This window comes from Nicotiana attenuata, unplaced genomic scaffold (genome assembly GCF_001879085.1).
Source record: "Nicotiana attenuata strain UT unplaced genomic scaffold, NIATTr2, whole genome shotgun sequence".
NCBI lineage: Eukaryota > Viridiplantae > Streptophyta > Magnoliopsida > Solanales > Solanaceae > Nicotiana > Nicotiana attenuata.
Window position 1 is genome coordinate 151176 of NW_017672173.1, and position 11394 is coordinate 162569.

The 11394-nt window shown below is 33.3% G+C and overlaps 2 protein-coding genes across 2 annotated transcripts in view; one reads left to right on the forward strand and one right to left on the reverse strand.

Annotated features, from left to right (window-relative positions):
* Positions 1-345: 345 nt before the first annotated feature.
* Positions 346-8199, forward strand: LOC109212153 (pescadillo homolog). The gene is made up of 13 exons (XM_019375771.1): positions 346-453; positions 692-777; positions 1415-1663; positions 1757-1882; positions 1967-2051; positions 2136-2246; positions 2843-2936; positions 3008-3288; positions 4099-4206; positions 6569-6690; positions 6794-7013; positions 7296-7493; positions 7897-8199. The coding sequence occupies exons 1-13, from the start codon at positions 430-432 to the stop codon at positions 7981-7983; spliced, it is 1791 nt and encodes a 596-aa protein (XP_019231316.1). The 5' UTR covers positions 346-429; the 3' UTR covers positions 7984-8199.
* Positions 8200-8431: 232 nt separating this feature from the next.
* Positions 8432-11394, reverse strand: part of LOC109212150 — a 7227-nt gene continuing 4264 nt past the window's right edge. The window contains exon 4 of the mRNA XM_019375767.1: positions 8432-8519. Within this exon, the coding sequence (XP_019231312.1) occupies positions 8432-8519 (88 nt within the window). The remainder of the gene's footprint in view (positions 8520-11394) is intronic.

Consider the following 11394-nt stretch of genomic DNA (forward strand, 5'->3'; position numbering starts at 1 on the left):
GGTCCACTTTAATTGATTTTTTGGCCTTTATTTTGTTGTCATATTTGTTTTATTTAGATATCAAAAAGTAATTAATTTCTTTTTTTCAAAGTTGCCATTGGAGTAAAGAGCCTATGAGTATTTGTTATATTTTCAATGAACAAATTAAGGTTAATATGACCAATTTTATTGTTAATTAATGCTAAATGATGGATTCTTTAATATGTGTTAAAATAATAAAAAATCAATTAAATTGGACCGGAGGGATTAATAAATATTTTCACCTTATTATAGCAATTAAATAATTAAAATATTTGGTTTTGCTAATATCAGAGGGTCTAAGTTAAGCAAGAGATAATCACCGTTGATTCTCTACACCTCACCTCCCCAGTTAAATAGGGCAAGAGCTCACTTGCCTTACCTTAGAGCCAGCCGCCCTTGTCTGCAGCTATGCCGAAGCATTACAGGCCTGCCGTAAGTTTCTAGCATTTTCTTTCATTGTTGATTAGTTATGTTTCGCCTTTTCAATTTTGATGCAATTTGCCCCTAGGGTTTTGGTCCCGCAGCTTGTGATGTCTGGGTTAGACCCACATCATAGGTTCGAGCTCTGCCGCTAACAAAAATGGCGTGCTCATTCGAACCGTGACCCACTGGCCTTGGGGATTTCTCGGTTACTAAATAAAATTTGATGTAATTTGTTTATTGTTTTTAGGGAAAGAAAAAGGAAGGAAATGCAGCAAGATATATTACAAAATCACAAGCTGTGAAATACCTTCAAGTCAGTTTATCACTGTTCAGGTTATTCCCTTTTCTCTCTATTTATTTATTTTTGGTCTATTTTTAATCCCTTTGTGGCAGTAGCTTATATTATTATTAGCATGTGGAATAAGTAATGAGAAGAAGCTTTTTTGGTTCTGTGTTAGAATGCTCTTGTATTAAAAAAAATGATTTTGTGGTGTTAGAATGCTCTTGTACAATAAACCCTTGTGGTCCGACCCTTCCCAGACCCTGCACATAGCAGTATGCACGGGAGCTTAGGGTACTGGGATAGTAAGGTAGTAAGGTGTGGGGTATCTGCTGTTTTCGGCTATTGGTTGTATTCAGTGGCGGAGCCCTTTTGTTGAAAAATTATACTGTGCAAATAGGGAAAACCAATTTTTTTGGGTTATAATAAGCTGTTGAGTGGCAAAGGGGTTCAAGAATTGCAACTTTCTGTTTTTCTTTTGAGGTATAAGCTTTTTGGTGTCTCATTACTATGCTGTTAATGTCAAAATTTTCAGGGTTTAATTTGCATGTAGGGGTTTAAGGAAGACTAAATAAACTATGCTTCAATTCTGAACACATTGGAGTCTGTTATATGAGTCTGCTCTATTAGGCCTAGCCTTCTTTGTGGAAGATCATTCACTAACTTTTGTTGTTTTCTCTTTGGACACAGGAAACTATGCATCTTGAAAGGTATTTTCCCCCGTGAACCAAAGAAGAAGGTTAAGGGAAACCACCATACCTACTATCACACAAAAGATATTTTGTTCCTTAAACATGAGCCCTTACTCGAGAAGTTCAGAGAAATGCGAGCATACGAGAAGAAGATTAAAAAAGCAGTCTCAAAGAAAAATCGGGATCTTGCTGAACGCCTGTTAACTCGAAAACCCACTTATACTCTTGACATGCTTATTCGAGAAAGGTTAGTTTATGCGATCATAGACATTATTGTTTTTCAAGTGACTCAGCAGCATGTCGGGTACTTAGCTACTCTTGTTTGTCATGATTGTTCTAGGTACCCTAAATTCATTGATGCACTTAGAGATTTGGATGACTGCCTTAGTATGGTGCACTTGTTTGCTGCATTGCCTGCTGTAGAAAGAGAGAAGATACCGGTAAACCGTGTCCATAACTGTCGAAGGTGAAAGGCTCTTTTCAGGTCTATTTGACAGTGTTATGTATTTACCTATATGCATGCTTATCAAACTTACTCTTCATGGATTAGGTTGAGCCATGAATGGCAGGCCTACGTTTCTCGCACCCACAAACTACGGAAAACATTTATATCAGTGAAAGGAATATATTACCAGGTATTATGATTTTGTAGTTCGTGTAATTCCCACAAACCTGGTGGTATATTTTGCTTAGCTTGATTTACTAATGGATATCTGCAGGCAGAAATAGATGGGCAAAAAATCACTTGGTTAACTCCACATGCATTGCAACAAGTACTTCCTGCTGACGTTGACTACAACATCATGCTGACTTTCTTGGAATTTTATGAGGTAACATTTGTATATACCATTATTTTGAATTGCTGTTTGAGGCATTTTTGTTGCTTGTAAGAGTAATTCAACTTAAAACCCTTTTTAGTAGAAGTCTTGATCAGTTTCTTGAGTCAGCAACTTGTACTGGAGAGCTAAGTAAAATAGGAATTTGTGCTTGTGAATCATCTTTTTAACTGTGCACCTTCCCAAAGGCAAACTTGGCTAGGATGTTAGATTGAAACAGAAAGAGTAACCCGTGTGTCTACAATTATACCACGGTCTCTTGCCCATTCTCTTGCAATTGTGTACAAACGCTCGTTAGTTGAAGTGGATTATCTAGATTTAAGTCCATCTAAGATTTGCATTAGTGAAGTTGTATGCCTCTTTGTTGAATTTGAAAAGGGAGAGAGTTTTGCTTGCTTCTGTCCCTGTCTTTCATAGATTTACATTGGTAGCATTGTATGCATATTCTTAATACTTACCTTTTCAATGAAGAGCTGTTTGCACATTTGTTGAATTTGAATGAGAGTATTTTCTTGCATCTGAGTTGATTTCTCCAATACATTATTATATGATTGTTGTCAAGTTTGACATGTTAAAATTTTCGAATGCAGACACTCCTAGCTTTTGTCAATTTCAAGCTTTACCACTCAATAAATGTGAAATATCCTCCCATTCTTGATTCTCGGCTTGAAGCATTAGCTGCTGGTAAGATTTCATCTTTTCTTTTTTACTTGATTTTTTATCAGCTGGTTAACAAGATTATCGCAATTTCGCAGATCTCTATGCATTATCTAGGTTCTTCGATAGCAGAGCCTCCATGACAGAGTCAAAAGCTGCTAGTATCTCCGAATCTGATGCGAGTAAGGACCTGGGAGAGGGGACAAACTATGATGAATCTGAACTTAGACTAGCTCAACTTCAACAACAGCTTCCTTCCAATGAACCAGGTGCATTAATGCACCTTGTTCAAAATGCTGCAGAGAGTGATGAAGATGATTCCGAAACCAGGAAATGCAAAGCACTTTTCAAGGATGTCAAGTTCTTCTTGAGTCGTGAGGTTGGAGATGTTTCTTTTAAAGTCGATTAATGAAGTTAAAATGGTGTTTCTCTGATACGTATGAAGAAACTTATATTTTCTTTTATATATAATATATATGAAGAATCTTATATTGAAAAGAAATTATTTTTTTGTTTGCTTCCATCTTTTTCTGCTATAATCTTTTATTTCCAACTGTAGCAGGGAAAAAGGAGTGGTGGTTCGTTGTTCTGTTATAGTATTGAGCACTTTAGGAAAGGAAGTTCAAAGTAGAATTATTACTGGGATGAAATTCATTAGGATAATAGTAGAGACATGCATTTAATCCCATAAAATGATGATAATTTATTTGTGTCATCAAGGAACTTAAAACCTTTTATTTTCTGTGACGTTATTTTCGGATTGGTTATGGTAGTTTCATTTCTAACATAGCCCTATAGTGTATTTTGAGGAGGTGCTTGGCTGTGCCGGTAGTAGACCATGAAGGATCTGTGTTGCCATTTTGAGCAATGAATCTGGTCGCTATGCCTACTATTATTGATTTTTTCATCTCTTGTTTTGGATTTAATTCCTTGTTATGTTGGTCTTCATCTTATTCATGTTCATTTATTCTTTCAAGTTTTGGCATTTCATTTTTTCAAGGAAGAATAAACTTCAGAATCTGTAGCTTCTATGCGTCCCTTGCTTTTGCCCCTTTTCTCCCTTGTCATGATGTTTTTAACTCATGATTATTAATAAAATAATATTGTTGTGACCTTGATGCCGTTGTGCATCCTTTTCCTTTTTGCTCCTCTTCTCATTTATCATGTTGCTTTTATCTCTCATGCTTAGGTTCCGAGAGAGTCACTGTTGTTTGTTATCCCTGCTTTTGGTGGTATCGTTTCTTGGGATGGAGAAGGGGCACCATTTAAAGAGACTGACCAGAGTATTACTCATCAGGTAAGGTTACAAAATTGAAATTTAAATAGCAATGAACCTAGTCTCAAAACAGTTATTGTTATCTTGCTTTAACATGTGTCTTTGAAACTGTATATGTGATATATAGTTCTCCATTTGTTTTCAGCTATAAATAATCTTTTCTGTTTTTAATTTCAAAATCTTCTATTAAATGATGTATTTTACTCATCTGCTCAAAGCCTTCCTTTAATGTTTTCACGTGTAGAAAAGTAACTTCACATTTTCTGGTTTCTTCCATCTCTTCCTCATATTGTAGAATTTACAAAAAAGAAAAACGTTACCATTTGATAATAACATAGTTTGGACTTGTGCTTCCAAAGCCAGTGCTGTGGTTCTGCTTGGCACACTTCATAGTAGGAAAACATTGACATAGCAAAAATGTATTAAGTTGCATTTTATGGTCATTCAAATGGGTCCAAAGTGAGATGATGATGATGATGTGCGTGTGTATACATGCATGTATATTATATCTGTATGAGGTGCTTCTACTCTCTTGGAGCATTGTTTTTGAGAGCGCGAAGCGCAAAAAAGCGACAGGGGCTCGCCTCGCTTCAAAAGCGAAGCGCACACTTCATTGAAGTGAAGCGCAATTGTGAAAATATATATAATATATATAATAATTAATTTACAAACTGAAATACACATTAAAAAAATCAAATAAACTAATATATATATATAAAATTAATCAAATAAACTTAAAATATAACATATATAAAATAATTAATTTTTTAAACTGAAATACACATTAAAAAATCAAATAAACTGAAAGATATAACACATATTTAATAAGTAATTTTATAAACTAAAATACATATTAAAATTAAGAAGAATAAAAGGGAGGGAAAAAAGAAAACCAACGCCTGCCCTAGCTATGCAGACGCTGGAGGAGAAAAAGTGAAAAAGAGAAGGGAAGAAGAAGGAAGGAAGAAAGAAGGAAAAAGAAAGAAATAAAGAGCAGAATCTGGAAGGGAACAAGAAGAAGAAAGAAAGAAGAAAGAAAGAAAGAAAAAAATGAGAAGAAGAAAGGAGAAGAAACTTACCTGGAAACCCTAGTTTTGTCGATGAAGAAGAGAGAAGAGGTCTCTGTTTTGTCAAGCAATTACAGAAGCGAGGTTAGGGGTCTGTTTTGTATAATTTACAAACAGACCCAATCTTTTTTTTTTTAAAAAAAAGGGCCCAGCTGCGATTTTTTAAAAGAAGCGATCGCTTCGTCGCCTCGTCGCCTCGTCGCTTTTTTCACTGAAGCGTGCGCTTCACACGATCGCATCGCCTCAAGCAGTAAAAAGCGATACCCTGTCGCTTCGCATCGCTTCGCGCTTAAAGCGACGAAGCGATCGCTTTTCCAAACACTGTCTTGGAGAGTGAAGATGCCACTGGGACCTAGGTGGAGTGGTGAAAGAAAGAGAAGGGGAAGTAACGAGTAGAGGAATAAGTCCACTCATTAGGCACACGACCTGCTTGCGTCTTATGTCGTGGTCGCGACGCCTTATAAAGCTTGCTAAGCCTCGCTTCCCTCTCCCCTTCACTTATTAAGTGAAAAGAAGTTGTCGGCATATACTATGTATGTATATTTGACACTTTATTAGTAGTGCCCAAAATGGACATTGAAGAAGTGCTAGTGCAATAAACTTTTAACCTCTTCCGTTTAGGATAAATTCTAATAGTACCTAGTGTATACTCAGTTCGCCATGTGCTGGTTTATCTGGCAGTGTAAATACAGTTTATAAGAAATAATTGTTTGTTAAAGTATTAGTTAGTAAAGTTTATTGTGTATTTAATATCGAAATCTAGTTGATTGATTGAAGTACTAGACTGAAATAAAACATTTGTGGTCATTTTTGAGATTTTAATTGTATATTGGACTTCCTATTTCACCTTCTTGCTGTATTTTGGTTTTATATGAGAAAAATTAAACCCAGCATGTGTCAAGCTCAATTTTACTATACCCGGTATTATAGCTGCTAATAGGTTACATGAAGCTGCACTATTACATGCTGCTTTTCTCTTTGTATATTCTGCATCATTTTTTAAAACAAAATTGATAGGTATTATTAACCATATGAAAAAAGTTGGTACGAAGACATTTTATTATTTATCACAGCTTCTTGAATAAAATGAGACTAGTTAGTGTGGTTAGGATGTTCCTGATCAAAAGTGTGGTTAGGATGTCCTGCATCTAAATGTTAGGGGAAGACATACAATTTCGTAATATCTAGTGTTAGTCATGTAAATTTTGTGCTTAGGGCAGGTGTTCTTTCAGATATTGTGGATTATTCTTTTAGTTTTACGTTCCTCGTGAAATATGTTCTTGCATTCATGTTCATATCATCGTATGCTTGTGCAGATTGTTGACCGCCCCACTCAGGGCCACAAATTCCTTTCCCGAGAATATGTCCAGCCACAGTGGATTTATGATTGTATTAATGCACGCATCCTTTTACCAGTTGATGAATATGTTGTGGGAAGGTAAGCTTTAAGATAGTGTGGATTTGCCTTAGGGTTCTATTATTTATTTGCTAGCAATAAAAGTAAACTAAATATTGTAATGGATGTATAACATTGTCAACAGGATTCCTCCACCACACTTGTCACCTTTTGTTGATAATGAGGCCGAAGGATATGTTCCTGAATATGCAGAGACCATCAAGCGTCTACAGGCAGCTGCAAGACAAGAAGTGCTTCCAATGCCAGGGGTGGGCAAAGAGGATTTGGATGACCCTCAAAATTTACTTGTGGAAGGCGTCATTGACCGTGCTGAAGCTATTGAAGCTGCCGAGAAAAAGCGCAAGGTACAATTTAGATGAGGGATGAAGAAGAAGATAAGTGGTTTGATTTGCCATTTAAAATAAAAATGATTATCCCTGGTATTGTAATGAAAAACTCTGGAGCTGCATTTGCTTGAAATGCGAACTAATTTTCATGTTGCCTCACCTAGAAGAGCAGTGCCATTTTACATTTGCTTAGTGTTGTTTTAATTCTAGATACCTATATCTAAAAGCTTTCAGCTGATTTTTCATTTCTGCTTTAGTGCTACACATTTTCTCCAGCCTAACAGAATTTGGTTGGTGCAGATGTCAATTCTTCAGAAGCAGTATCATGATGAACTGAAAAAAGAACTTGGAAGTACCCAAATTTCTGCTGATTCAGATGCGAACAAGGGTACTGGAGGAGATTCTCTTCCAGATATAAGTCAAATTTCCAAGGACGCAGACAGCATGTCCGATATTCTCATGCCTCGTAAAAAGAGGAAGCTACTAGATGCTATGAAGGTAATGTTTTCTTTGCTCTCATAGTTTCACGCACTGTTATTTTTACTTTAGCATGGTTGATCTATTCAGGTACTGCGGTGTAGGTTTACTTAAAACATTCATGAAAGAAGAAATGCCATGTGAAAATGGTATTTATGCCTCATTTAGGTTAAGGCTGTCTACAATAGACCCTTGTGGTCCGGCCCTTCAACGGACCCCTGCATTGCGGGAGCTTAGTGCACCGGGCTGCCCTTTTTAATGGAATAGTGTCTTACGTGTTATGTGGTCCAAACAATGTTACCTCAGCCACATCTTGTAACTTGCTATTTGTACATTTTATATTGCCACATCTTAGAATGTGCTCGCCCTTTTGTGCATTATGAAGGTTTCTTTGTCTTGATTCATGTATATGACGATCTTGCAGAGGGGCAAAGAGAAGAAACAAGCTAATGTTGACCGTTTGAAGCAGAGGAACAGAATGATTAAAGAAGGAAAAATATCAGAGAAATAAGGAAGCAGTTAATTATGCCTGTCGTTTAAAGTTATTTTCACTGTGCTGTAGCCTTTCTTATGCTTTTCTTTTGGACTGGTAATTCTATAATCTTGTATATTAGTTTATGTACTGCCAATCGGCTAAAATTTTGCTGTCATGGGTATGTTTACTTTTAGTATTGTATGTCTTAATTGATTATTTACTCAGCGGGTTAATACATACTTTTTTCCTAGACTTGCAAAGTACTCTTAATTTGTATTGTAATAGCCTAGCATGCTAGTGATATTGTCCGCTCTGGGCTTAGGCACTCACGGGTTTAAAACGCGTCACTAGGGTCTAAGGTTTGTTAACTTATATATCCATCATCCCTCTTGTGTTTTGTCGATGTGGGATTGTCTGAAGTCTGGAGTATTACATGTAAAGTTTGATATTTCACCGCCTACTAATGTAGGCTTATCCCCCACTTTCACTCTTCCCTTAGCCGGCCTATCGTATCGTCTTGCTTCGTCTTAGAAGGTACAGCTTCCGCCTCTTTAGGCATGAGACCTCGTATACTGGAATATGGATCTCTTTATATGGTTGTTGACCTAAAAGCTTCCTCAAAAGATTTCTAAATAGACGAAATGGATAAAGAAGTTTGGTCTTCTATTCATATTTTCAACAACTAGTTTTAGTGTATGTGCGTTGCACGTGTGTTTTGCGTCAATCAGTATAAAATATATACAAGAAAAATAAATTATTGTATACAATGAAACAATATCTTCTTAACATACGAAGATGATGAATTTAGTTGAATTAGTTATATAATATTTGAAATTATAATATCTTGCGAAATAAGATATAAATATGTCATGTTGTTGTATCTCGTCTAACATCTCTTTGAATACAAGTAATACAAATTTTGACTATCAGTAGACCAATGATAGTATTATATTACCTTAGAATTTGTCAAAATGGTTATTTCATCAAAATATTATAAACCTTAACTATTGGATATATATTTCTTGAAATTCTAATTTACTAAATAATAATATTTTCATAAAACTCCAGTCACTAATTAGGTCAGTCTTGACTCTTGAGGAAGCTGTTCTTTAAACAAATTTTCTTGCATCTTCGTCTAATGATATTAATTAAGTAGTTATTATTTTTCTTAAGATTTTAAAAGCTTGAAAAATTAAATAATAACTTAAATTTTTGAAAAGGAGATCTAGTGCATTCCTAAGATCACCCTACAAGGAAATAATAATATTATTTATTAATTATCAAATAATGAATACAAAAAATAATGAAGCTTTCAAATTAATGGTAACTTTTTCGCAATTAATGTATCATCAAGAGTCTAACACAAATATTTTATGTAGAAAAATGAAGGTAAGCTACTTTTTATAATAAAAGAGATTAAAAATTTAAAAACTTGTTCAACTTAAAAAAAAAGTGGTATATGGTAGAGAATTATATATTTAAAGATTGATTTTTCTAATTTAGAGGAAGGTTTAGTAAACAATATTTATTATGACTATAGATTATAAGTAAGTATAATCAGTTTTTCATTTTTATGAAGAATAATAAATAGAATCTAATTTAATTTGTCAAGATTCTAAAATAAATATTTTAGGTGGGAAATAAATTAAAGTTTTTTTTATATAACAAAGAGACTAAAAGTTTTAAAACATGTTATGCCTTTTCTTTTCTCGGGTTGAGTCATTTTTCCCCTTGATATCTATATGTCTATTTTTTACATGGTGATAAATTTTTTTTTTTAACCAAGGTACATAATATTAGTTCATTAAGACTCAGAACCTTCCAACTTTGTATCAAAATTAAAAGACAACAGAAGCAATTATCTTTTCTTAAAAGATATGGCGTTGGTAAATAAAATATGGTTATATGGCATTGATAAATAGAAAATATGGTACTTGGATGTATTTTCGTTAGACAATTAAATCTACGTATAATGGTTGTTTTTAAATTCTTAAGATTTTTAGTTAATTTAAAGGTCCTAAATCTTAGGGAGATATTAAATGACTTTTTTTTTTTTTTTTAATCTAGTGTGAGCTTTAATTTTAAAAGGGTAAAAAAGACAAAACACATTTCGCTAAGAGCCTTCGTGCTTTTAATATAGTATGGATTTTTACGTGTAAGATTTGTATACAATAAAATCTTAATATTTTTAAAGGTTTTGGACTTTTTACATAATTTAAATAAGAAAAAAATTAATAAGTAAAATTTTAATTAATTTTAAACTCATAAACGTAGATTTGTATAAAGTAAACTCTTAACAGTTTTAAAGTTCTAAATGGTAGAACTTTCTGCATAAGTCAAATAAGAAAGATTTTAATGCGTAAAATTTTAATTCATTTAAATTGTTAAATATTAAAAAAATAATTAATTGATTATTCAATAAATCATTACTTGTAGTACTTGACACACAAAAAGCCGTTAGTTTAAGTTCCAATCTTCTATTCTAGGTAAATATTAATTCATTGTAGAAATGTATCTGATGTTAATGAAGGGATAGGGGAGAAAACGTGGTGAACGTATGTTAAGTTGGTGTTTTTTTTTTTTTTTTTTTTTTTTGAAGTGATTGATATAAGGTAAAAGTTTAATTGATTTTAAAGTTCTAAATATTAGGACTTTCTACCTAGCTTAAATAAGGAAGGATTTAATACACAAAATATAATAATTAATTTTCAAGTCCTAAATATTAGGAAAATGATTTAAATGACTATTTTGTTTAGTACAAAACTAATTCTTAAAGGGTAAAAAGGCGAACGACATTTCGATAAGGGCCTTCGTGCTTTTAATATAACTAGTCTCTATTTCACGTGCCTCGCACGTGGGGCCTTATAACTAAAAAGAGAACGATAAAATAATTAACCAACATAACTTGAACCTTAATAGATAGTATGAGGATGTTTGTTACTTGGATTTTAATTCTTTATATATGTCCTAATATCTTTTTACGACATGACTTAAAAGAAAGATTTACAAAAAAAACTATCATGATTGTAGGACTTAATTTTTTTTGTACTATTGTAAATTCATGGCAAAATGCAGACCATTCCTTTTCTAATTGAGGCGTTTTTCCCTTTCATTTAAGGATTCTTTAGCCAAAAATTTTACCTTCACATGCAATACTTATATATTTTTTTTTAATCATGTTCATCGAAAGTTCAAAAGAATTTACGCTTTCATTTGAGTCATTTAATTATATTCTTAATATTTAAAACTTTGACATTAACTAAAACTTTAAAGACCAAATCTCTCTCGATTTGAATTAGTATTATCATAAAATTCTGACGAATTAAATGTTTAGAACTTTGATGTTAACGAAAATTTTGAAGACTAAATCTCTCTTTATTTGAATTATATTTTATCATAAAATTCTAACCAATTAATGTTATTTACTTAATTATCTTAGAAAAAAAA